The following is a 23,204-nucleotide window of genomic DNA, read 5'->3' as shown; positions in this document are numbered from 1 at the left end:
AATTTTATAACCCTAGTTAGAAGAATTTTAATTAATTCGAGTAAAATTCATGTGAAGTATCGAACAACCGGGTTTTTCGACATTCTGTATCCAACTTTGTATATGAAGATAGTTTTGAGCGACGTTCCATAGTAATATTCCTATTTGTGACATTCCATCTTTGAATATAATACTCCATGAATGTCTAGATATCGTAGGCTACATTATAAAAATAGTGAAGTTTGGCTATCATTGATTTGAATCACAAAAAAAATTAGCATGTCCCGTGGCAACAAAAATCTATGCTTTTGAATTTAAATCCCCATTATACTTTCACTGCAAGTTATGACTTTATTACAAAAAAATTTCACTTGATCATTGAAATCCGAAAGTGTGATCGTGGTTTGATGTGTCGACAATGAAGCGGTTGGGGCGGGCAAACAAAAGGATTTTTCGGTGGTACTTGAAGACTTTTGCAGCCATCTTATATCGTAACAGACACTTGTCTTGATATCCTATTTAAATGTTCGGAAGTGACGGTGGCTTTTGAAAAAAACGGCTTTCATTTGACAAATCATAATGCTAATATCTATCGTCTGGTATTCGTTTTTCTTTATAACAGTTGTCTCCTCGCTCAAGTATCCAAATGAAATCGTTGACACACCAATTGTGATTTGCGAAGAAGACAAAATTATAATCAAGGTGAGACAGAAGTATGGAGGTATTACTGTAGACTCATTTATTTAGATAAAAACTTCAATGTCAAATCCATCAAATATCTACGTAGATGGACGGGAAAATGATATGGAATGTGTGTCAAGGAATCAGAACAAAATTGAAGTTGCACATGATAAGTGTGGAGTTGTAAATGAGAAAACGGTATGTTTAGTTATAAAACAAGCTTTTAGCACAGGCATATAAATACCTACTTGTGGTATTTGACACTATGAGCTGAAGTTAGTGCATACGTAGGGGTCAAGCAAGACAGCAGATATTTTAAGCTTTCGAAGTGTGTATGACTATTCAAGTAGAACATAGGATTCAGTTGTGAAAAATTACATGGTGTTGGGTATTTACATAGTTTGAAAATAAATGTCAACTTCAATACGTTCTTCAACATTTTAATCCAATTTCCAGGAACAACCAAATGGTTCAATTCGTCGTCTATGTATATTCGTACAACTTCATCCACTTTTCGTCACTGAATCTGATCGTAGTTACTGTGCTCAATGTGTATATGCTGATTCTCATGTAATGAAGGATATTGAATCAACACTGGATATAAGTGAAGCTCCGCCTCTTCAACTTTCACCTCAATTCGATGCTCCTGTAATGCCAAAGTGTAATTATTCGATAAGAAAACAAGGAAAAGATGGTCCACCAGTACAGTATGCTTCAATTGGAGACAGTGTATTCCATGTTTGGAGTTGTGATGGAAATCATAACGGGATTCTAGTACAGAATTGCCATGTGGAAGATGGACAGGGAAATAAGATTCTTATTATTGATCAAAATGGATGTGGAATTGATCATTATGTTATGGATACTCCAATATATAATGGAGAACAATCGATTGCATTTCAAGAAACTCATGTGTTCAAATTTGCTCAAAGAACAGTAACACGTTTTATCTGTCAAATCAAGATTTGTATGAAAGGGGATGACTGTAAACGATTATCGGTAAGTAAACTAAACCTTTATACCTCATTGCTGCTTATTTCCTTTTAGCCACCTGAAGCATGTCCGTCTTTAGAAGAACGATTCAACGAAGATCCAGACAAAGGAAAAGTATTTGCGTGAGAAACTGATTCAAATTGCTGGTTTATTACACATCTGAAAAATTTCAGAGATGAGATCCATCCTCCAGCTTCAATGCCTTCTGATTTGACTGGCCCTAATGGAGATACTTCAGTTGAATTTGTTCGTAGAGCACCAGCCAAGGGAAGCATTTACTATGGCGTTGGGTACAACTTTTTCTGAAATTGATTTTTTTTTCAAATCATTAGTGTTATAGTTATAATCCAAAACGACATCGACGTGAGATTCTGATCAACACTGCTCCACGTTCACCAAAACAATTTGTAATGAAAAATGGATATCCAGAAATGGAAATGGTCGGAGAATTAAGAGTTTTCGAGAATCCACAAGATGTTGAGTATTACGGTGAGATTCGACAACTATTAATACTCAGACGCGAATTTTTGAGCCAAAGGTTTTAATAAAACGGGCGTGCGCCTTCAAAGAGTACTGTAATTTCAAATTATCATTGCTGTTGCGGAATTTTCATTGGTTTTTTAAATCATTTTTCGATAAAAACATATTGTGAAATTACAGTACTCTTCAAAAGACGCACGCCTGTTTTCTTTTAAAAAAACATTTGTCGCGTCGATACCAGGTACTGTAGTATAGACCCAAAATTCGCAAATTTCGCGCCTGAGAAATGCGTAAAAATGCTAAGTACTTCAATTTTTTATTCAGAATCCCAACGATCCTCCGCTTCAGCTACATCGTCTGTCTGCGAATCACAATCTTCTACATTGTTCTTCTGTCTTCTTGTTACTGCTCTCGTTGTACTCTCGATCCTGCTCATCTCGCTTTTCTTGCTAGTTTCCTCTCGAATTCGTTCCGGCAAAAACAATTCAATGCATTTCGCACAATGATTCTCCATCTCATACACTGAGATCCGACCTAGTCGTGTTGTCTTTTTATATTTATTGCATTCGGTATAAAATTTATTCAGTTCAAAATTTTCAAATAAACACGAATTTGATACAACAAGGCCATTGACCAGACCCGTTTCCTCAAATAAAATATTAAAAACTAGAAGCTAAAATGGACCTAGTCGAACAGAGGAAATTAACTTATGATTGTTGATTTCTTCTAGCCAGTTGATTTGTCTTCTGCTCGAATTGAATTCGCAAGGCTTCTTCCTTAACATCCACATACTCCAATTGTGCTCGTAGAAGCGCTGTATCCATTCCCTTCTCTTGAGCTTGCTTAATTTGTTCTCGAAGCATTTTTCTCTCCAAATTGGAGGTCAAAATGTGTGGTGGAGCGCTCCATATTTCGTCCAAATCTGATGGTTCTCTGAGCCAACCGAAATAGATTACAATTGCTATAAGACTTCCGATAGCTGATAGCACTTTTTTGTTGGCATACGCGTCTGATGAGTAGTAATCTGGCTTGAATTGTGGCATTCCTCGAGATCCACGACCCTGAAAGACATCTACTAAAATAATTATTTATGCTTCGAGGTAATTACTTGAAATGCGGCACTTTGTGTAAACTTCGGTTCAGGTGCGTTTCTCTTGGTTGCCAATCCTCTGGCTTGAGCTAATATTGAGGAACGAGATAACAAAACCCTCCACATGTTCCTGAACAATCAGCTTTCTCGTTGGTTTATAATCATCATTGGATATTTAATAAGTTTGGGATTTAACCTCCTTCTATATTTATCAATATTAATACTCTGAAACAAGTAACAATTTATTGGATAAACAAAAAAACAAGATGATAAACGACAATTTTCGGATGGAGTGGGTGTTTTCAAATCAAGGAGAATCAGAATCAAATCAACAAATTAACAATAAAAGGATGATTAGCAGAAGTTAAGCATCAAGCTCTTTGAAGCCGTCTTTCTTGTTCCAGTGAGCTTTGAAGATAAGACGGAATTGAGACATCTTCACTTCGAAGTGCTTCAAGATTTTAGCCTGCTCCACAGTCAGCGGTTCGCCTTCTTTGCACACCTCAAACTGTTGGTAGAGGGTGATAACTCCTTTGTCAAGTTTCGTTGGGAGACCAAGTTTTCGCAGTTGTGGCTCCATAGAGAAGGCAAATTGTGAAATTGGTCCTTCTGGTAGAACAACTGTCTCTGTGGCAACATCTCCTACACGAGCGTAATCTTCTTCTGAAGCTTCGGAGAATTCACTGAAGATAAAATGCTATTAGAGAAGCAATGGTTACTCAAAACTTACGCCTCAACTTCCTTTTTGGACATGTTGGTGAACATGAGACCGCATTGACCCTTCAGAATTGCACTGGCTTTGTGAAGCTGATTTGCGTACTCATCAGACTTCTGTTTTCCAAGAGCGATAGAAATGACATTGTTCTTTCCGAAGAAAAATCTTGAATTCTCCTTGTACTTTTGTCTGATCTGTAATTCAAAAGTAATCAAATTTTAATTCAATCTGATTTTAACTAACGGCAATGAATCGTGTGCTTCTCATGTTAGCAATCGTGAAAATGAAAAGGTTTTTGTACTGATCGACACTTGCACGGACCTGGAAAAAAATAATTATTTAGTCAGCACTTCACTCTTAAATTTTACCTCATTAACCAAATTGTTCTTTGTGTCCTTAGTCTTCTTCTTGACTTTTGTGAGTGACACTGAAATATAAAAAGTTTGCCTATAATTTAATTTTACAACAAAATTACCATTTTTATCTCTGCGGGAACGAGCCATTGTGTAGAGTACTGCTGAAAATTACAATTTAATTGCAATTTAAACTATAAAAAGCTGAAAAGTAGCAGTAACAACATAGGAAAAGTTGAAGAAATGAAGAAACAAGAAAAAAAAACAGAGAAAATGATTGTGTGCAACTGCGCGTAGTGGTGTTTGCGTACCTTTGCACACCGTAACCAAAACTAATATTCAAGTTCATTTAAAGAAGTCTCAATAGCGGAGAAGATACAAAAATTGGTTGACATTGTCAGATGCTATGATTTCTTTAAAATAGGTTTAATGAGAATGTAGTAGCGGTAACCTTAAAATAAGTTTCATCTTTTTATGGTTTCAAACGAAAAAATATCAGAAGGGGATATGTAGAATTATAGATCCAACACGAAACAACACGAAACAAAACTTTCCGAGTTCCCTATGTGAAATAATACATGCTTTCTGTATCAGTTCTTTGAGATGGAATATCCACGTTGAAGTTTCAGACAGTTTAGACTGAAAATCTAGATCAGTTTCAAGTTTCAGAAAAAAAATTGGAAGATGGTAGGTCCCTTCTATATCTGAATATTCCCATAAGATTCATCTGCATCCCAATTAGCCCAATCAAGTATCGTCAGATGAGAAGCTTCTTCTTCTCTTACTTCATCTCCTTTTCTCGTTTCCCTCACTTCTCTCAATTCACGTCGTCGCGCATACATGCTCTTCGAGCAAGAGCCATGAGCTCTCCAAATCAATAATGCCGTCTCCTCTCCATGTCGCTTTTAAATTCCACTTCTCTTTTTTTCTCTTCTTTTTCATTTCGAAATTGAAACCGAATTTCAGAGGAAATGTCGAATAAAAGATTGAGGAGGATGTAGAGACGCAGAGTCATTTTCTCGTTTTGTTGTGAGCACTGCATTTTTCTTTCTTTTTTTTTTTGGTTCATCCATGCATTCTCTCTATTTTCCAGACTCTTAAATTTGCGTTTGAACGATGAAAAACAACAGGTTACCATAAATTCATTCGATTGCCAAAACTCAATTGTTAGATAAATTCGACTAGACATAGTGCTCCATTTGAATTAAAGCGTATCATCTTTAATACATAAAATCTCAAAATGTAATTTATTCAGTTTCTTCAGTTTCCGGAAATTCCCAATTCCATATCTCAATCATCATGACTCGAATAAAAGATGGAGCACGCTTCATTGAATATTTGAAATTTTTGAAACAAAATCTTGAATTCTAAATTTTCGTTATTTAGCAGAGCTGTTTGCAAATAGTTGCAGTTGAACAAAACTACGGTTTCGTGTCTTGGCACGTGGAACTTTCCAGCTACAGTACCCGCGCGTACTCCGCTGTTCTACCTCGGATACCTCTAGTTTTAAAATATTTTTGTTGCAAATATCGTTAAAGATTCACTATTGGAACTAATTCAAATATGAAAAAGGATAATGCAATGTGAAAGATTGAAGGACTATCCTACTTGCGGGTACGGTAGCTAAAAAGTTGCACTCGTGCCAGGACCCGAAACCATGAAAACTTGAAGTTTTCCGGAAACAAGTAATTAGGTTTTTAGAAAATCAATGAATGACCAGTTCCTAGTAGGATTCTACACAAGATTGATTTGAAAGATATAAACGAAAACCACAAAACTATTCCGTTTAGAAAAAGAACACAGTATTTAGTAATTTAAATATGTATAGTGGTTTAATGGATGTTCATCAACGGTGAGCGTTATATGTTAAATTGAAAATGATTCTGTAAAATTTCTTGAAATTCAATTCTCAATAATAATAATAATAATAATGTATTTTCATAGTTCAGGCTCAAAAAAGATAGATCATATGCAACCAAAATAGTCTTACGAAAAATCGTATCAAATTCTAAAATGTCTAACTTGGTTCTATTTATTGACTTTTACTGATAAATCCTTCAGAACATAATTTCCAAACATTTTCAGGCAACCATCATCGCCGTCTCATTTGGGTTCAGATCCATCTTCCAGAATGAGTGAGACGGGTCCGTCGTCATCACATTCTGTGGTTGTTGAACCACCTGATTCCATCTTTTCGCAAGGAGAAACTGCCGATTCGTCGCAATTACCATGGTGGCAAAGGTACAAGATCATGAGAATTTAGATTGTAACACCTTGGTTGGTCTTTTGAAAAAGTGGGAACCGAGTTTAAATAAAATGTAACATCTAAATTATTTCTTTGTAATTCAAAACCTTCAAAAAATAGGCGGGGTGTCGTAGTAAAGACAACACAGATATAGTAGATTCGCAAAGTTTCAAAATATCGGCACGAGCTCAGTTACCGTGATCGCTATAGCTCCCAAATTTCACAGATTTCTTAACTTGATGTAGAAAATAAAGTTAATGAAATTTCGAATTGTTACGTGCACAGAAAAAACCGCAATTTACATTTCTTCAAACTGACTATATAGTCTCATTCATCATATTTTTCTGTTTCCCTTTAAAAAAGAGTAGCTCTTGAAAATTGAACGCCCAACCGAAAGACACTTTCTATTACTGCTCCTTCTCTCTGGACTTAACACATTCATTATCCACTGGATGGAATGAAGTAATGAAATCTCTTTTTTCTTTTTTTTTCTCTCAATTCCATTCTCAGTTTTTGTTTTCCCCCATTCGGAACCCTTCTGTCTCCAGAGAGCTACTATGCATTTTTATTATAACTGAATTTATTTCTGACTGAAAACAGGAAATAATGCAGAGACTTCCAGCAGATTTGAGTAAATCGTAGGTTTTTGATTTCCCGGAGGAGAACTTGATTATTTTAAATACCGTATTCCCATCTAGTTTTTTCTTGGAAAATTTTCTGTGAAAATTCTGGCAAATTACCAATTCCTTGAAAAGTTCTGTCTGTAAGAAATTTAGAGCAATATCACTCTTCGACTAGGTTGAAATCTAGATAAGATATTTATAGATTTTTTTCTTTAATAGTTGAACAATGTTTTATATACTCAACAAAAATCGAGATATTATCTGACAAAAAAGTGAACAGAAACCTAAAAATGGGGTTAAAAATGTTAAATAAAATTAAAGTTGGAGTATGGCCAGTTACGATTGTGTCTTAATATACTTATCCAAAAAGACAGAAAATTGTAAAAAACGATTTAAAATTTTGTTGATTTTTGAAATTTTTTCCAAATTGCCAAAGTTTCAAAATGTGGACTTTACGAGCAATTTAAACACAATTAAAATACAATACGCTTAGAAAAAATAGCTTGGTACTCATCCATTGAGATCCTGCAAGTTGGATACAATGACTACTGTAGATACTTTCAAAGCAAGATTTTGAAATATTCCAAAAACTATTTTCTTTGATTACTGACCTATTTCAGAACAATCCTAACAAAGGATAAAGTTTTATTCGGAACTTGGGATGGTGTCTTTGCAACTGTTATGGTTAATATCTTTGGTATTATTGTATTCCTTCGCTTAGGATGGATTGTCGGAACAGCAGGAGTTGCTAATTCAATTCTTCTTCTCGGAATATGTACATCACTTGCTCTTATTACCGTATTCTCTGCCATAGGAATCGTTGAAAGATGCCAGATTAAAGTATATTCAAAGTTTATTTTATCAACAAAAAAACTAAAAGTTTTGCAGTCTGGAGGTATTTATTTCCTGGTATCTCATGTTCTTGGTCATCAAATTGGTGGAGCAATTGGGATAATTTATGCATTTGGACAAGCTGTAGCCACTGGACTTGTGGCTGTTGGATTTGGAGAATCTGTTGCTCATTTGTTTGAGTCAGAGAGCAAGATTATGATAAAAGGAATTGCTATTTTGACTTTGATGGTTCTTACAGGTAATAAATTATTCTTTATTTACTTTATTATAGACCTGTAGAAAAATTCCTTAGGTATTGGCGGCGAACCTGTAAACTCCAACATTTTCAATTAGTTTGAATGCTTGCGAATTGGCGAAACTAATTGAAAACGTTGGAGTTCCTTATTTTGCAGTCAATAACTAATGAGACCCAATGTTTAGGGGCGGAGAGTTTACATTTCGATTTCACAAGGCCCATTTTCTGCGTCCGAATAATTATATTTATCCTGCATTTTATTAATTTTAATTAAATTTTCAGCAGTCAACACAGCAGGTGTCACTTGGGTTGTCCGTCTTCAAATTGTTCTTCTCTTGACGATTGCTCTTGCAGTAACTGATTTCATTTTTGGAGCTCTTTTCAGTAGTGAGCCGGAATCTGGTGTATTCCGTTTCTCATCTGAAAGAATTCGAGTGAATGCAGATTCTCATTATGAAGCTGTTAATTGCTCAATTATTGGTATTCCACGTCAAATTCCTGAGCAATCATTCTTCACAGTTTTCGGAGTATTCTTTGCCAATTTCCTAGGAGTCCTGGCGGGTGTAAACATGAGTGGTGACTTAAAAGATCCTCATAAAAGCATTCCACTTGGAGAATTATCTGCTGTTGGTGTCAGTTCTACAATCTGTTTTATTTTTATTATGATTCTTGGTGGAGTTGGAGATAGAATGTTCCTACTTTGTGATGTCATGATTTCTGAAAAAGTTGCATTGACTGGAATCGTTTTCCTTGTTGGATTATATGTTTGCTCACTTTCGTCAACTGTTGGATCACTACTGGGAACACCTAGAGTTTTACAAGGCATAGCTGAAGAAGGAATTATACCATGTTTGAATGTTCTTGCGAGAGGGGTATAGTTCATAAGGACCTGCGCAAAAATTATTTTTTTATAATTTCAGGTTGGACCCAATGATAATCCTGTTTTAGCTGGATATCTTTTAATGGGTGTAGCATCTTTATTCGTACTTCTAGGAGATCTCAATCAACTTGCCATTCTTTCAACAATGCCTTTTTTGATAACTTATGCATATGTCAACTATTCATACGTATCACTTGCAATGAGCTATGACCTGGCTACTGTACAACATGCAGATGAAGTTGAAACTGTCGGTTACGGATCCACGAATAAGATGAACGATCTGAATGAGCTGTTTCCCGAGCGACGAGATGTCAATATTACAAGCACTGAGGAAACTGAAACTGGAATAATTTCCCAAGAAGCAACATGGTATTCCATGTTCAGCAACAGATACGTGTCTTTTCTGGGAGTGAGTGGTACATATCTTAAAGTTTTTCAAGTATTTTTTTCAGTTTCTGGTGAACTTGGCAATCCTTCTCTTAATTCATTTCTGGTTTGCTGTAGCTCATTTTGTCGCTCTCATCGCGTTGTATTGGTACATTGGAAGAGTCTGCCCAACTTGTGGTCCGGGAATTTCAACTTTCTCGTTATGTCACATGTTCAAAACAGTGTTTTCTTCATTAGATTCTTTGCGATCAGGTGCCACAACAATTTTGCCAGAGGTGAGAACGAATTTTTGAACCAGGATTAGTTTCTTTTTTTCAGACAACATTTACGAGCGGCGTATCGAGTTCCCAACAAAACGAGGCCAATCCAGATTATCAAGACAGACGACAATATCATCACTCGGAGAATGTTTCTCATCAATTAGATTAATCTTATTAACAATAGAAACTATAATTCATCCTTAAAACCTTAAATCGCTCCAATTTTGTTAATAAAAACTTTAGAAAATATACGTTTCCAGAAGAGAAAGTTTCACAATAAACTTACAATTATATGAATTAATGTTTTCAATAGAATGTGATTTTGCACAATTTAAAACGTACATTCAAAGTCACAACTGTTTATTACAACTGCGAACAATAACAATAACAGAAGATCACCACTTAGATGTTGGATGGGTAGAGAAGCTGAAAGAAATCAATGTGCAATTGAATAAAACTAGAATTATCTTACCACGCGGATTCTCTTTCCGAGGGCACTTGGTGGGATGTTGTGATGGAACTTGGCTCTAACGGCTCCGGCGTTTCCGTGTGGGCGAGTGATCTTTCCCCAGATAGCACGGGTACGGGTGGCGACGGTGTGTCCGGTTTTCTAAAATGAAAAAAAAATTAAACTGAAAAATATATGTGCGATACCAAAGTCTTGTTGTGGGCCTTGTACAAGTAGACGACGCGCTTTCCGGCGTAGAAACCAGCATCTTCCTTGTTGAAGACTCCCTCAAGCTTCAAAAGCGAGGTGTGCTCGGATTGGGTGCGAAGTCCTCTCTTGAATCCGGTGAAGATGGCTTTGACGTAAAGACTGAAAATTAATTTATTATTATTTTGTTGATGTCCTGATTTGTGAATTGCTGATCCGAGAAAATGGAAAAAAATGCCGCGGATTAGATAAGACTAGAAATAGTTAGGATAATGCTACTATACATTTTTTAAAGACTATATGAAGAATTTGCAGTCTGAATATTTTTCAGCAGAGCTCAAAAATATCCAGCGGTCACTGATTAAAAAAAAAAAGCAAAAACATACCGTCCAGTAGTTGGGGCCGATGGTCTTCTAGCAACAGCGGTGTCAGCCATTTTTACCTGAAACGAAAATTAATTTAGTGAAGAAGTTTAAAGTGGACGGAGAAACGAAATAGCGACGAAATAACAAATGAACATTTTTCAGATAACTGTTTTAACAATTTTTATGAGACTGGAGAATAATTGCGAAGAATAAGTAAGTTGAAACTTTTTACAAAAAATCGAGATTTAACGAAGTCCTAAAATCAAAAAGTGGTTTTTCGTAAATGATCCAAGTAAGAGAACAGCGGGGAATAAGATAAACATGATAATATTGATTTTATTACAAAAATATCCATTTTCTGCTCAAAAAATTCGTAGGCCAGCATGAAAATTGGTAAAAGAAAAGAAAAAATTCCGTAAAACGAGTCGAGGCGCAAAATAACTACGGTAGAAATGCCTGCACATCTAAACGTTAAAGCGGAGTGTCGTAGTGCGTGTTGTTTAGCAAATTGCAAAAAATATTGTTTTGTTTTTGCTTTCCTGTTTTTTTATATAATAGTTTCTTACGGAATTTGCTTGCGCTTGACAATTGAATAAAATACTCATTTTTAGTTCTACTGAACGAGAAAGCCGAATGTAATGGGAATCAGGCCTAATTTTGCAGAAGACGGTGAGAAAATGAATATATCATCAAATAAACCTCCTAATAGTTCCAGTTTATGGTGACAAAGAAAGGCGAAGTGCTGATGATGAACATGTTGAATACTCCGAAAGCTCACTGGCCGCAAGACGATCAGCAAATGTTTTGAAATTGAAGCAACTGAAAGAAGCTCAGCCTATGATAACTCCAGCGTATGGCGGATTCATTCATCATGAAAGCTCTGATAATGTAATTTTCATGAAGAAGTTGAAAAACAATACAGTTTTGCAGGTTGCCGCCATTGATAAAGATCTAGATTTCGAGTATGGTGACGGTGATGCAGGAATTCGTGAAATGGCAGAACTTTACAGTTATTCTGAAATAGAAGAGTTCGGTATTAACATCAGCAACTGGAAGGAATATATAGAGGAATCATATGCAAGCGATTTTACAACAGGAAAATAGTTATTTTTCTTTTACAGGACGGCAAGCACGAACAGTTTCCATCGACATTCGAAGAATTTAGTGCTGTCCAAAAAAATTATGTTATTCAAGACCTTTGCTCTCGAATGGAAAGTGCAGATTTGGAAGTTCGTTTGAAATCAGCTCGTATAATTCTCTTTCTGCTCCAGGTTTGTCTCTCATTTGTTATTCGATATATATTTATTTAAATTTCAGGGATCAGCAACAGACTTTGGATGTTTAGAAAATGAGGAAATTGAATATCAGTATGATCAAAAATTGTTGATGAATGTCCCTATTCGAAAAACCAAAGAAATGGACCCTGAGGGCCCTTCAATGGTCTACCATCGTGCAATCGAGAATTCTTTCATTTGTTATAAGAACGGCGTTTACCAGGTATATCTTTATAATTTTCAATCATTGTTTTAAAAATGTACATTTTCAGGCGTTGTGTACTCTGTTGATGACAGAAATTAAAGAACCATTTGAGAGCCCACCGAACGACGGGAGAATTTCAAAAGCAAGCTCAAGAAGTAGCAGGAATGCCAGTTTAGCCGATCTCTCGGATTCTGAAAAATGGAGAACGCGGCAGTTGCCAACTATGGTTGATAATGAAATGCTTCGCGTAATTCTCGCTGGACTTTATCATATGATTGTTCAAATTCTCGATGAGCGATCTGGAAGAGAAGACGAAACCGATAGTGATCTTGAAACCAGAAAAGCGTTTCGCGAAGAAGTTCAAGAACCAATCGAAAATGGAAATGAGCCTCTTCTTATTGTACTTTTCGACATGCTTCATCCGTTCTACATAGGAACTGCACCACATTTTCCAATTAAAAAGATTGTCCTGCTTATCTGGAAAATTTTATTGCTGACGCTTGGAGGTTGGGAGGAGCTTACTGTTCGTAAAAGAGAGAAACGAATGACTGCTGGCCTTGATATAATGGAGGATACTATAACTGTAGCTGCATCACAGGCCGCATTTATCGCAAAAGACCAAGAACATGTTCGTAATATGGCTCATAGAGCTGGAAGTTTTGCGAGAGGCGGTATGATGGCCCGTCAAATGGCTTATAATGATGATTCAAAAGACGAAGACGCTTATTCGGAAGCGAGCTCCGAAGACTCAACGATTGCTTCAAAGAAAGAAGATTCTCCAGGCGCTTCATCATCAACCCCACCCTCCATTCCTGATACTGCTTCGAATTTCAGACAGGGAAGTGGTGAGCAAACACCACGAGTTGGTTCCCCAGTTTTCCCGGTAATCCAGAAGAAAACTCTGCCTTGGAGAAGCAAAACGAACGCTCAGGATATTGAAGATTTTATTCAAAAAGGTCGTTTCAAGTATTTCAACTATGATTTTGACCCTGGAGATGATACAACACTTTTTGGCTTGCCTCCTTCCTTCTGTGGAGCTGTAAAAATTCTTCGAAATAACATGTACACGTCACTTACAGAATTGCAAGTCAAAAAAGATGAAGAACTGAATCGCTATCTATTTTCAATGAAGGAGGATATCCCAGAAACGAAAACCGAAACATTGTACAGGAAAATTTTGCCAAATTTGAGTCAATATATTTGTGCTCTGGTGAAGGTTATGGTTTCGTCAGTGCCATCAACGAAAGCACGACATGAAGGTTTAAATGTACTGATTGATTGCTTAACGCCTGAAATGGAAGCATCTGATATTTTATCAAACTCAATATCCCTCGATAATTCAACATCTTCTCCATTGGAGGAAGGATTCCGACTTGCCATTGACATCAACCGCCATAAAGAGATTATCGTTAAATCACTATCAGCAATTCTTCTTTTGCTAGTTAAGCACTTCAAGCTGAATCACATTTATCAATTCGAATACATTTGCCAACAGATTGTATATGTGAATGGAATTCCCTTGATTTTAAAGTTTCTCGATCAGGTATGTCACTTGTTGCTCTTTTGCAAAGTTCCAAAAGCGATCTTGCCTCACCAAAGTTCATTTGCCGCTCGATCTATCCATCGCCCCACCCTTTTCTCTGCGTTTCTCATTCTTCAATGAGTGGCATGTGAAATATACGTGCAGACTTTAAAAATTGAAGCCCTTCCCTTCAAAATCAGATTCTTCTTTCTGCTTTTCATTTCATTTTGTTACAGAACACAAACAAATTAATCCAATCAAGACATGAAATCTACGCCTACAACTATCCACAATGTTTGTACCATTATGTCAGAAATAATGGTGAGTCTTAATTATTCCAAACTAAATTTTTCGTATTCCTTTTTCAGAAGAATGGCCAATTTTGACTCAAGACAATATAGAAGAACCACGTCCACCTGGCGCTGGCCCGTATTTCATGTGGCGAAATGTTTTCTTCGCAATCAATCTCATTCGTCTACTCAACAAATTGGTCAAAGCTAAAAACGATCGAGTTAAAATGCTGATGGTGTTCAAATCTGCTCCAGTTTTGAAGAGACTTTTCAAAGTACGAGTATCGGTACTACAACTTTACGTGCTGAAAGCGATCAAAATGCAATCACGATACCTTGGACGCCAGTGGAGAAAAAGTAATATGGACATAATTTCGGCGATCTACTCGAGAGTTCGACATCGAATGACCGATGATTGGGCGTTTGCTTCTGATATCAAGAGAAAGTGTGATTATCAAAAAGAAGACAGTTTGATCAAAGCAAGCATCGAAAGATTCCATAGTAGACGATATTCGGCATTATATCCTCAATTTGCTATTGGTAAGATTAAAATAACAAAAGCTTATAGCAACAAAAATTAAATTTTCAGAAGTGAATGATGCTCCAATGCCTGGTGACGACTACCTGAATCGAGTTGATATGAGAGATTTTGAGCCCGTTGACACGTGTGCTCACTCTGTTCTTGGTGCAAATCTGAAACTTGGACGTCATTTTAAGAAAGATTACGAAAAGTGGCTTGAACAGGAAGTCTTCAATGCGAGTATTGATTGGGATAAACTTCTGATAGAGACACGTGGAGTGGAAGATCTTATGTAAATCGATTCGATCCCGTTTCCACTGAACAAAAATCTGTAAATAACTAATTATTAGTTATTAATTCTTCTTTAACGATAAAAACGAGTTCATCTTTATTGTTCCCTTGTTCCCCAATGATAACTAACTTGTAAATCGAAATTTTGTTTGAAATTTTAGATCTCCCCATGCCCCCTTATACTTTACCAACCATCATTTTTCGAAAATATTTAATTTTTCCTTGTCAGAACCAATAATTGGACTAAAACCGAATGAATTCAATTGTTTACATAACATCGTTGTTTTGTTATTTTGATCATTGAAACGTTTCAACACTTGATATCTCTTATTTCTATTACTATGCGTTTTACCAAGTCTATCTTATTGTTTCAGATGGTAGTAAGATCATTGCTTCGGGTATCCAGACTCACTTCAGCTAGTTGTAGGTGAGATTTATTATCGTTAATATCAAGAAAATAGAATTTTCAGACACGCATCGTTAGCAGTATCTTCAACTCCAAAACCCTATATTCCATCAGTCACTGGAGTTCAGAAATCAATGCCATTTGATAATCTATTAGAACAATATTCTCGTGTTCATTGGGATGACTCTGTCACATATGATGATCCAAATGTGCAGAAACTTTTCAAATCATTGATGAGCGGAAGTCGAGCTGCCCTGGCTTCTGCAATCACACTAGTTGAATCTCGCCATCCGACAAAAAGAGCACAAGGAAATATGTTGTTGAAGATGGTTTTAGATGAAGAACGAGAGAAATACAAGAAATTCGGGAGAGATTCTATGATATTTCGAGTAGGAATCTCTGGTAGTCCAGGAGTAGGAAAGTCGTCTTTCATTGAAGCATTAGGAGCAGAATTAACCGAAAATCGAGGAAAGAAAGTTGCAGTTTTAACAATTGATCCCACTAGTGCCATGACGGGAGGATCTGTTCTTGGAGATCTTACAAGAATGCAAGAATTATCTCGTAATCCCAAAGCCTACATTCGTCAATCACCAACTTCTGGATCGCTCGGTGGTGTCACTCGTGGAATTCATGAAGCTGTGATCCTCTGCGAAGGTGCTGGATACGATATTGTTATCATTGAGACTGTTGGAGTAGGTCAATCTGAAACATCCGTTTCCGATATGTGTGATATGATGTGTCTTCTGTTGTCACCTGCTCATGGAGATGAATTGCAAGGTGTTAAACGAGGTATTATGGAGATGAGTGATTTGTTGGTTGTGACGAAAGATGATGGAGATTTGAAAGCGAAAGCCAAGATGACACAGGCTGAATACATTTCCGCGTTGAAATTCATGCGACCACGACTCGATGTATGGCGTCCAAAAGTTATGAGATCCTCAATTATGGATAAAGAATCTGTATCAGAAGTTTGTTCGAGTTTGTACGAATTCTGGGATACAATCGGAGAATCAGGAGATTTGGAAAGAAGGCGACAGGATCAAATGAAAAAATGGATGTGGAATCATGTTAAAGACGAAATTATGTCCGTTTTCCAAAAGCATCCGAAAATAGCACATTTGGTACGTTTTTGTTCTTAAAATACACCATCAAAACGATATTTCAAAAGAATTTGCAAAAAATATAATACTGAATTAAAAAAAAATACTGTTTGATAAATTCTAAATTTTCAATTTTACAGGCACCGAAACTGGAAAATGAAATTCGAAGTGGAAAAATCACCCCTGGTCTGGCTGCAGAAACAATGATCAGAACGTTCTTCGGCGTCTAGGCAACTCCTCATTTTTACCCCTTTATAACTCTACATTTGTAAACCACCTGTTCAATTGCAATTTTTTATTGTATTTTCTCGAGACTCACCAGTGTTTAATGTATTCATTAGATCCAATGTATTTAGACTTTTTTTTTGTGAATTTTCAAAACTAGCCAATCTTCTAGCCATAAATTACAAACATAACGGGATAAATAAAGAATATTAAATATTACCCGATTCGTGTGTTAAATTATTTTGCAGTTTCCCTAACTAACGTTTCAGCCAACAAAGCAATCTCAACCGTCATGAAGAGAGATGCTATAAGGACGTCGGAAGTTTAGCCTTAGAACTTTGAAAGCTGCTTTCAGGAGTGTGATTTATCTATTAGTTTGGGCTGTCAAACTATCCATTGGAATTATTGTTCTGGCATTATTTCACTTTGCGTGGGATTACATAGTATTTGGGTTTTTTTGAAAAATTAATATTTATCTATGATATCAATATTTCAAACATTTCAGATTAGGCTTGGGTATAATTATGCTTTGAGAAGAGATGGTGATGTTGGATTTGATGATTTTGTAACTTTTTCCAGAGTATAAACAAGTTGAGCTTCTGGATCTGTGACTGTATAGGATGCCACGAGCACCTAAAAATAAAAATTTGGGAGAATGTAACAAAACATTGAACATACCCATTCACTGTCAGAATCTGCAAGTCTAATCAGACTGTCAACTTGATGAGGAAAATTAATTTTCAAATGTTCCCGAGAGCTCAGCTGAATTCGATAAGTCTCCTTTGCATATTTATCTTCTTTTCTAGCTATGAGTAGTCCAAAATATTCGGTTTTGAACAAATGAGGACGAATTTCGAAACGATCATCCTCCTCGCCGAGATGGTAAAGATTTCCCAAAATGCTGAAAATTAAAATATTCTTGTTTAAAAATATGTTCAAAAAAATTTAAATATGACTGTATAAAGAACTTTTCCATTTTTATTCTTTAAAAGTAGGCCTGCAAACTGTCCTACCGTATTCATCTTTTAAAGGGACACACACACTTCACAGAAAAACCAAGAATCGGTGTGAGATATCCTGTGCGCCACAGATTTTCTTGATTAAAAAAAACTTTCAGAAGTCTTTCAATTTTGAAAAAAAATTATTTTATTTGAATATTTTTACTTTTTAAATATTCTAAAAAAATATTCTAACTTCTTTTTTCATTTTTCAGTAAATGACCAGTGCACCAATCAAAGGGAAATTGGTTCCATTGCCGCCGGATGGTGGTTGGGGATGGGTTGTCGTCATCGGATCGTTTTTCATTCATGTCTTCGCCGACGGATTTGTTTATTCCTTTGGAATTCTCGCGGAAAAACTTATGATTGTAAAATTTAAACCCATTCTAGTAAATAATTGAGAATTTCAAACGTATTTCCAGGAATTCAATTCAAACAACACAATGACATCACTTATCGTTTCTATGCTGACTGGTTTCACCCTAGGAGCTGGACCACTCGCTTCGGCAGTATGTAACAAATATGGATGTCGTATCACAACAATTATAGGAGCTGGAGTCGCTTTTGTCGGGTATTCGGTTTTGTAAAAACAACAATTAAATTACTTTTTAAGGTGCCTACTCTCGTGTTTTGCAACAGAAATTTGGCACTTTGTGATCAGTGTCGGAGTGATTATGGGAATCGGTTTCGGATTGGTGTATTGTCCAGCAATTGTGATCGTCACGATGTATTTTGAAAGGTTTGTTCATAAATCAACGATGATATGTTTCCATAACGAATGTTTTCAGCAAACGATCTTTGGCTACTGGAATTGCTGTTGCTGGAGCTGGAGTGGGAGCTGTCGTGTTCGGACCGATCAATACATTTATCATCTCCAATTACGGATGGCGTTATGTCTTTGTATTATTTCTTTTCGTGATCATTTTATGTGCTGTTTGTGGAGCTACCTTCGTCCCATTGCAGTTCGCGTTAGTTCCGGATGATGATGATGATGGGGAGTATAACGATGTTTTCGAAGATGAGGTGAAGAAAATCGACTACAACAAGAGATTCGAAGAAAAGGTGTCTCTTCTGAGTCCACCTCAAGTTTTGGAGAGATCTATGTCCCAATGTTGTGATATCCAGAAAAATAATCAACACGCCCGCCCGTCAAGCTCTGTAGGAGCCGTTGATCTTGAGCCTCTCCTTAGACCTCGCTGTGGAACTATTGGAGAACGAAACAGTGGATACCTTAATCGTAAAGACGTGTTCTACACAGGATCAATTTCCAATGTCGCAGAATTCCGAGCAAATCCGGATAAATATCGTTCAACAGGTTCTCTTCATACCGCATTGAATATTCACACTCATCACACTGGAACAGTTGGTGATGATCGAGAAAGCGGTCACGGATGTGATCAAAGTTTGGATGGAATGAACGAAAAGAAGGAAACTGATTTTATGGACGATATTGAAGGAAGTAATATGTTTAAAACTATTAACAACATGTTTTCATTTCAATTGCTTCTGGATCCAGCATTCCTTCTCTTCGCCATTTCAAATCTTTTAACTTCGGTTGGCTTCAATTCACCACTTTACTTCCTTCCACTCCACGTTACTAATATTTTATCTGATAATAATGTATCAGGAAACATTCTTTCGGTGTACGGAACTGCAAACACAATCGGCCGTCTCATCTTTGGAGTTGTGGCTGATCAGAAGCTGCCCCTTCCAGCAGGTCTTGGAGATGACACTGCTCGCAATCGTCTCTGGATGTACAATATTTCTCTGACTGTACGTTTTTATTGCAGTGCATTGCTTCATGTCAAACGTTACGAATTTTTCAGATTTGTGGAATTGTAACCGCCTTCTGCTACAAGTTTGATGGATATATTCTATTGGACATCTACGCTGTACTCTTCGGATTTACGATTGCATCGTATGTTTGTCTGACCTCTGTCATTCTTGTTGATCTGTTAGGACTTGACAAGCTTACAAACGCGTTCGGATTATTGCTCCTGTGGCAAGGAGTTGGAACAGTAATCGGACCATTGGTATCAGGATATTTGGCAGATCTGACTGGCAATTATACACTTTCGTTTGTTTTCTGTGGAATTAATCTCATGGTGAGTAAGAACTGAAAAGAATTGTCATGAATCGAGAAAACAATTTAGCGTGATTTATTCTTATTTCAGGTATCTGGACTCATGCTCTTCGTCATCCCGTACTTCAAGAGAAAAGACGATGTAGACGTTTCCAATAAACAAAGAAGTAGCCAATAAACCATACAGATATGATATCATTTCATAATTATTTTATTCAAAATCATGATATAGCTCTGATATTTTTAATCCTATTAATTCAATTTTATGGTTAAACTCTCATCTTTCATTAGAGTTTTTAATTTTAATCCTGTCAAATATGTTCGTTTTTCTTTAATTGTTGATTTCTTTCTATTGCTAAATATAGTTTTTAGTAATTTTTGAGTTTAAAAACTTACAAAGCTCTATGCATTTTCACCACATTTTGCAATCGGGGAATCATCTTGATTGGTGTATTCGAGTGTGCTTCAATATCATACGAACATCCAAAGTTCGATGCTAATTGAGTATCATAACCAAGACTATGCAGTGAATGCCACAAATCTGCAGCTGCATTGCCTTCTGGATCAAATGCTTCCATCTCGTGAACTTTAATGAATCCACCCATAGTTAGACCTCCATCTCGATTATCAAAACTATTCAAATAAACGAACCAATCTTGATCTGTTAGCTCAGAATCTCCACTTGCAAGTGTATAGAAATTCATTTCTTCTTTATTCAGTAAACCGTCCTGATCAACATCAAAGGAATCGAATATATTCATCAAAGTGGATCTGTTTAATTCAAATAATAAATTTAAAATCTCTATAAAGTCTTACTTGAATCTCTTGCTTAATTTATTAGTCTCTTCAATCAATGGAACTCTTTCAGTTGTTGATCTTTTTCTATTTGTAGTTGTTCCCATTCCAACAATCATTACTTCATCTCCTTCATTAACAGTCATCATTCCAGTACTGTACTTTCTTTCTTCAAGTACATGACGTGTTAAACCAACTAATTTCTGTTCATTATTATAAACAACTAGAAATAGATCATTACTGAATCTATCAGCTGGAACATCGCCTGTAAACAATTGTTTAAGTGCATAGTATTAGAGATAATTGAATCCTTACTATTAGGTGCTAAACAAAGTGTCAGCTCACAAACAGTTGGCTTATCAACATCAATCTTATAAGAAATACACTGAACTTTTGGATATACAGTCATACATCCACGTACTTTTACCTGAAACATCTGTACGCTTTCTGCAGAAGTTCAAAAACTCACTGTAAACATCTCGTCCTCTTCCACTTTTGGCCCTGAATTTTTTAAATTATATAACCAATGCAAAATTTTAAAAACTTCAGAATAAAAGATACTGTACCAGGTCTCGAAACTTCGTAGCTACCGTACTCCCAAGTAGTATTTCGTGGGTACTGTATCTAAGAAGTTTCGGTCGTTCCGAGACCGGCTACCTTATACTCCTTGTGAAAACATTTTGAAATGAAAAAAATTTGATCAATGACAAAAAAATTCAATGCAAAAACGCAAAAACCAAGATATAGGCGGAGTCTGTTCTGGTATTTAATCTCAGAGCGCGCTCTAGAGCGTTCGAGATTTGAGGCCGTTTTTTCAAATCTTGTATGTCTAACTATGACCCTAAAAACACAAGCTAAAGTGAATCAAAAAATGGTAATTCACCAGAAAATATCAATACAGGCTCCGCCCATTTCTTGGTTTATATCTCCAAAAACGGAACAAAATTTTTTTCCGATCTTTCTTTCTATTTATAATCAGTATTTTAAAACAAAAATATAAAACGTTATAAAGCACCGCCAACTCTCCAAATAAAATTTTTGCTTTCATTTTTATTTTGAAACCTACGAACCTAATAGCTTGTTCACAATATCAACTTTAGATTGAGTTGCCGTATCGAGTAATGCTCCAATATCAACATATCCATCACTTCTTGTAAATTCATTAATAATAATTTCCAGATATTGTTTATTAACAAGAGATCCATCTTTCTGAAATTAATAATTTTCAAAATTCCTAGAGCAACTACAGTAACCCACAACTGAACCCAAAATGTCATCCAATTTCAATGTTTTTGTTCTCACTGCTTTCTCGTATTCATGACCTTCCAACACAACTTCTTCGGCTTTTATGTATATGTCATAGAGACGATCTACAGCTATTTTTTCTGAAAAAAAAAAAGATTTCTAATTAGAAAATCTGAATTCATGTTTTCTAACTATAAGACATGGCATCATGAGACTCCTAATTGAAACTTCAATTTCAAAAATTAAAAACTTACCATTAAGAAACTCCCACTGTTTCAATAGATGAGCTGATGTCACATTTCTACCGGAACAATTCAAAATCTACAAAAAAGTTAGAATTTCCACTATTATTAGACAAAGTTACCGTATATGCTTGCTTAATGTTGACCTGAGTCTTCGTATCTCCCATAATTTCACGGTAGATTTTACGAAATTCTCGATTTGTTAAAACATAACGGCTATCTTCTTCTTCATCGACTCCTGCCATTTCGAAAGAAAAATACGACTTCAATGCATGAGCACAAGCAGAAGAAGCAGGTGGCCGAGCATAGTTAGAGATGAGAGGAATAGAGTTAATGTATTGTTGCTATGGCTACTTGGAATAAGGGTGTATGTTGAATTATGTGATATTCAGGCATTCGGAATATTCTTGAGAGCGTATAATTTCAGAACTTGGTCATCAAAATTTTTATATTTTCAAAATTCTGGGTAATAAAGAAATGTCTTACTTGAATATTTTCCTATTTATGAATTAACCTGGAATTGTTTTCTGACAATAAAATGCATGAACAATTTAAGATCAAAAAAGATTTAAAAAAACAGATAAGGAGGTATCCTTATCTTCCGTTTATAGTCCATTTTTCGCAAACCGCCGCGTTTTCACCACAGAGGGATTCATCTACCTTTCGCACTTTCTTCTTCTATTCTTCGTACTTCTCCGCCGATTGTTGGCGAAGAAGTGCGAAGAATATTTGAAGAAAGTACGAGGGAAAGGAGAACCAAACTGCCGAGTAGAACTCAAATTCTTCATCTGCCCGCCTTGCAGCTTTCGGAAACTAATACAGAAATCTAAAAATTCTGCTAACAAGAGCTTCAATTATTCGTGTTCCAAAACATGAGTGTTCTAATAAAATATTATTCATTGCAAAATTTTACTTAAATATTATTATTGATATTGAACCTGAAATGGAAAAACATGCAATAAAACATATATATATATTAGGAGTGTCAATAAGTTCCGGGTCGAAATTCAAAACTTTTTTCGTGGCATATAGATTTTTCTGAAAATGTGGGAATTTATGTCATCAAACATTGTCTTTCATTTTACGGTATTTTGAAAAGTTTTGACCACCTCCTCTCGGAGCCACTTTTCAGGCTTCTGCCCGATCTCGCTTCTTTTTAATTTCTACCAACTAAGTATACAATTTAAGAGTACAAAAAAATCTTGAGAAAAAATC

The 23,204-nt window shown here is 36.0% G+C and overlaps 9 protein-coding genes across 12 annotated transcripts; 5 read left to right on the top strand and 4 right to left on the bottom strand.

Annotated features, from left to right (window-relative positions):
* Positions 1 to 526: 526 nt before the first annotated feature.
* cutl-5 (ZP domain-containing protein) lies at positions 527 to 2,750 on the top strand. The gene is made up of 7 exons (NM_063071.2): positions 527 to 681; positions 727 to 858; positions 1,117 to 1,659; positions 1,708 to 1,775; positions 1,827 to 1,943; positions 1,994 to 2,142; positions 2,458 to 2,750. The coding sequence occupies exons 1-7, from the start codon at positions 559 to 561 to the stop codon at positions 2,637 to 2,639; spliced, it is 1,314 nt and encodes a 437-aa protein (NP_495472.1). The 5' UTR covers positions 527 to 558; the 3' UTR covers positions 2,640 to 2,750.
* Positions 2,701 to 3,353, bottom strand: F10E7.6 (uncharacterized protein). Its single transcript, NM_063070.2, has 2 exons — positions 3,242 to 3,353; positions 2,701 to 3,194 (listed from the first exon to the last, which is right to left on the bottom strand). The coding sequence occupies exons 1-2, from the start codon at positions 3,347 to 3,349 to the stop codon at positions 2,841 to 2,843; spliced, it is 462 nt and encodes a 153-aa protein (NP_495471.1). The 5' UTR covers positions 3,350 to 3,353; the 3' UTR covers positions 2,701 to 2,840.
* A 97-nt stretch (positions 3,354 to 3,450) lies between these two features.
* Positions 3,451 to 4,452, bottom strand: F10E7.5 (Ribosome assembly factor mrt4). The gene is made up of 5 exons (NM_063069.6): positions 4,414 to 4,452; positions 4,307 to 4,365; positions 4,182 to 4,259; positions 3,954 to 4,132; positions 3,451 to 3,906 (listed from the first exon to the last, which is right to left on the bottom strand). The coding sequence occupies exons 1-5, from the start codon at positions 4,439 to 4,441 to the stop codon at positions 3,588 to 3,590; spliced, it is 663 nt and encodes a 220-aa protein (NP_495470.1). The 5' UTR covers positions 4,442 to 4,452; the 3' UTR covers positions 3,451 to 3,587.
* Positions 4,453 to 6,376: 1,924 nt separating this feature from the next.
* On the top strand, positions 6,377 to 10,021 carry F10E7.9 (Amino acid permease/ SLC12A domain-containing protein). Its single transcript, NM_063068.8, has 7 exons — positions 6,377 to 6,532; positions 7,780 to 7,999; positions 8,048 to 8,249; positions 8,529 to 9,118; positions 9,167 to 9,535; positions 9,579 to 9,788; positions 9,832 to 10,021. Exons 1-7 carry the CDS (start codon positions 6,423 to 6,425, stop codon positions 9,940 to 9,942), a joined length of 1,812 nt encoding a protein of 603 aa, NP_495469.2. The 5' UTR covers positions 6,377 to 6,422; the 3' UTR covers positions 9,943 to 10,021.
* Positions 10,022 to 10,116: 95 nt separating this feature from the next.
* rpl-35A (Large ribosomal subunit protein eL33) lies at positions 10,117 to 10,870 on the bottom strand. Its single transcript, NM_063067.7, has 4 exons — positions 10,815 to 10,870; positions 10,428 to 10,590; positions 10,246 to 10,383; positions 10,117 to 10,199 (listed from the first exon to the last, which is right to left on the bottom strand). Exons 1-4 carry the CDS (start codon positions 10,862 to 10,864, stop codon positions 10,176 to 10,178), a joined length of 375 nt encoding a protein of 124 aa, NP_495468.1. The 5' UTR covers positions 10,865 to 10,870; the 3' UTR covers positions 10,117 to 10,175.
* A 527-nt stretch (positions 10,871 to 11,397) lies between these two features.
* Positions 11,398 to 15,215, top strand: farl-11 (the record flags this gene model as incomplete). Of its 3 annotated transcripts, none has more annotated exons than NM_001346630.2 (9): positions 11,398 to 11,462; positions 11,503 to 11,681; positions 11,724 to 11,870; positions 11,915 to 12,064; positions 12,111 to 12,290; positions 12,340 to 13,815; positions 14,031 to 14,115; positions 14,163 to 14,624; positions 14,674 to 15,215. In NM_001346630.2, the coding sequence occupies 9 exons, from the start codon at positions 11,432 to 11,434 to the stop codon at positions 14,898 to 14,900; spliced, it is 2,937 nt and encodes a 978-aa protein (NP_001333549.1). The 3 variants fall into 3 exon arrangements, with proteins under 3 accessions (NP_001333549.1, NP_495467.2, NP_001333550.1); NM_063066.9 differs by having other exon boundaries at positions 11,399 to 11,462; positions 11,509 to 11,681; positions 14,674 to 15,212; NM_001346631.3 differs by lacking the exons at positions 11,398 to 11,462; positions 11,503 to 11,681; positions 11,724 to 11,870; ... (2 more) ...; positions 12,340 to 13,815; positions 14,031 to 14,115 and having other exon boundaries at positions 14,231 to 14,624; positions 14,674 to 14,900.
* A 52-nt stretch (positions 15,216 to 15,267) lies between these two features.
* Positions 15,268 to 16,850, top strand: mmaa-1 (Methylmalonic aciduria type A homolog, mitochondrial; the record flags this gene model as incomplete). Of its 2 annotated transcripts, none has more annotated exons than NM_001393114.1 (3): positions 15,268 to 15,318; positions 15,366 to 16,422; positions 16,542 to 16,850. In NM_001393114.1, 2 exons carry the CDS (start codon positions 15,616 to 15,618, stop codon positions 16,629 to 16,631), a joined length of 897 nt encoding a protein of 298 aa, NP_001379869.1. In that variant the 3' UTR covers positions 16,632 to 16,850. The 2 variants fall into 2 exon arrangements, with proteins under 2 accessions (NP_001379869.1, NP_001022302.1); NM_001027131.7 differs by having other exon boundaries at positions 15,270 to 15,322.
* A 228-nt stretch (positions 16,851 to 17,078) lies between these two features.
* On the bottom strand, positions 17,079 to 23,044 carry T02G5.3 (EF-hand domain-containing protein). Its single transcript, NM_063061.4, has 10 exons — positions 22,112 to 23,044; positions 22,002 to 22,068; positions 21,760 to 21,887; positions 21,573 to 21,711; positions 20,972 to 21,003; positions 20,818 to 20,929; positions 20,524 to 20,767; positions 20,104 to 20,478; positions 17,305 to 17,527; positions 17,079 to 17,259 (listed from the first exon to the last, which is right to left on the bottom strand). The coding sequence occupies exons 1-10, from the start codon at positions 22,154 to 22,156 to the stop codon at positions 17,149 to 17,151; spliced, it is 1,476 nt and encodes a 491-aa protein (NP_495462.2). The 5' UTR covers positions 22,157 to 23,044; the 3' UTR covers positions 17,079 to 17,148.
* On the top strand, positions 17,840 to 20,084 carry mct-5 (Major facilitator superfamily (MFS) profile domain-containing protein). The gene is made up of 6 exons (NM_063063.6): positions 17,840 to 17,992; positions 18,047 to 18,195; positions 18,238 to 18,363; positions 18,413 to 19,397; positions 19,451 to 19,729; positions 19,799 to 20,084. Exons 1-6 carry the CDS (start codon positions 17,843 to 17,845, stop codon positions 19,883 to 19,885), a joined length of 1,776 nt encoding a protein of 591 aa, NP_495464.2. The 5' UTR covers positions 17,840 to 17,842; the 3' UTR covers positions 19,886 to 20,084.
* Positions 23,045 to 23,204: the final 160 nt, after the last annotated feature.

Source organism: Caenorhabditis elegans, chromosome II, assembly GCF_000002985.6.
Source record: "Caenorhabditis elegans chromosome II".
Classification (NCBI taxonomy): Eukaryota; Metazoa; Nematoda; class Chromadorea; order Rhabditida; family Rhabditidae; genus Caenorhabditis; species Caenorhabditis elegans.
Note: the sequence above shows the minus strand (reverse complement) of the source record. Positions and strands in the feature narration are given on the sequence as shown.

Bases quoted from the DNA above. Each gene is read 5' to 3' on its own strand.
- cutl-5 (NM_063071.2), top strand. From the start codon at position 559: ATGCTAATATCTATCGTCTGGTATTCGTTTTTCTTTATAACAGTTGTC. The intron at 859-1,116 runs GTATGTTTAGTT...TCCAATTTCCAG, and splicing joins GAGTTGTAAATGAGAAAACG to GAACAACCAAATGGTTCAAT. The intron at 1,776-1,826 runs GTGAGAAACTGA...GAAAAATTTCAG, and splicing joins GACAAAGGAAAAGTATTTGC to AGATGAGATCCATCCTCCAG.
- F10E7.6 (NM_063070.2), bottom strand. From the start codon at position 3,349: ATGTGGAGGGTTTTGTTATCTCGTTCCTCAATATTAGCTCAAGCCAGA. The intron at 3,195-3,241 runs GTAATTACCTCG...GATGTCTTTCAG, and splicing joins CACAAAGTGCCGCATTTCAA to GGTCGTGGATCTCGAGGAAT.
- F10E7.5 (NM_063069.6), bottom strand. From the start codon at position 4,441: ATGGCTCGTTCCCGCAGAGATAAAAATG. The intron at 4,260-4,306 runs GTAAAATTTAAG...ATTTTTTTCCAG, and splicing joins AGAACAATTTGGTTAATGAG to GTCCGTGCAAGTGTCGATCA. The intron at 4,133-4,181 runs GTTAGTTAAAAT...TTTGAATTACAG, and splicing joins GAAGCACACGATTCATTGCC to ATCAGACAAAAGTACAAGGA.
- F10E7.9 (NM_063068.8), top strand. From the start codon at position 6,423: ATGAGTGAGACGGGTCCGTCGTCATCACATTCTGTGGTTGTTGAACCA. The intron at 8,250-8,528 runs GTAATAAATTAT...TTAAATTTTCAG, and splicing joins GACTTTGATGGTTCTTACAG to CAGTCAACACAGCAGGTGTC. The intron at 9,119-9,166 runs GTATAGTTCATA...TTATAATTTCAG, and splicing joins TGAATGTTCTTGCGAGAGGG to GTTGGACCCAATGATAATCC.
- rpl-35A (NM_063067.7), bottom strand. From the start codon at position 10,864: ATGGCTGACACCGCTGTTGCTAGAAGACCATCGGCCCCAACTACTGGA. The intron at 10,591-10,814 runs GTATGTTTTTGC...ATTAATTTTCAG, and splicing joins TCGGCCCCAACTACTGGACG to TCTTTACGTCAAAGCCATCT. The intron at 10,200-10,245 runs GTAAGATAATTC...GATTTCTTTCAG, and splicing joins TCGGAAAGAGAATCCGCGTG to CTTCTCTACCCATCCAACAT.
- mct-5 (NM_063063.6), top strand. From the start codon at position 17,843: ATGACCAGTGCACCAATCAAAGGGAAATTGGTTCCATTGCCGCCGGAT. The intron at 18,196-18,237 runs GTATTCGGTTTT...TTACTTTTTAAG, and splicing joins GCTGGAGTCGCTTTTGTCGG to GTGCCTACTCTCGTGTTTTG. The intron at 19,398-19,450 runs GTACGTTTTTAT...CGAATTTTTCAG, and splicing joins TGTACAATATTTCTCTGACT to ATTTGTGGAATTGTAACCGC.
- T02G5.3 (NM_063061.4), bottom strand. From the start codon at position 22,156: ATGGGAGATACGAAGACTCAGGTCAACATTAAGCAAGCATATACG. The intron at 21,712-21,759 runs GTGGGTTACTGT...TATTAATTTCAG, and splicing joins ATGACATTTTGGGTTCAGTT to AAAGATGGATCTCTTGTTAA. The intron at 20,768-20,817 runs GTAAGGATTCAA...AATTGTTTACAG, and splicing joins ACTTTGTTTAGCACCTAATA to GCGATGTTCCAGCTGATAGA.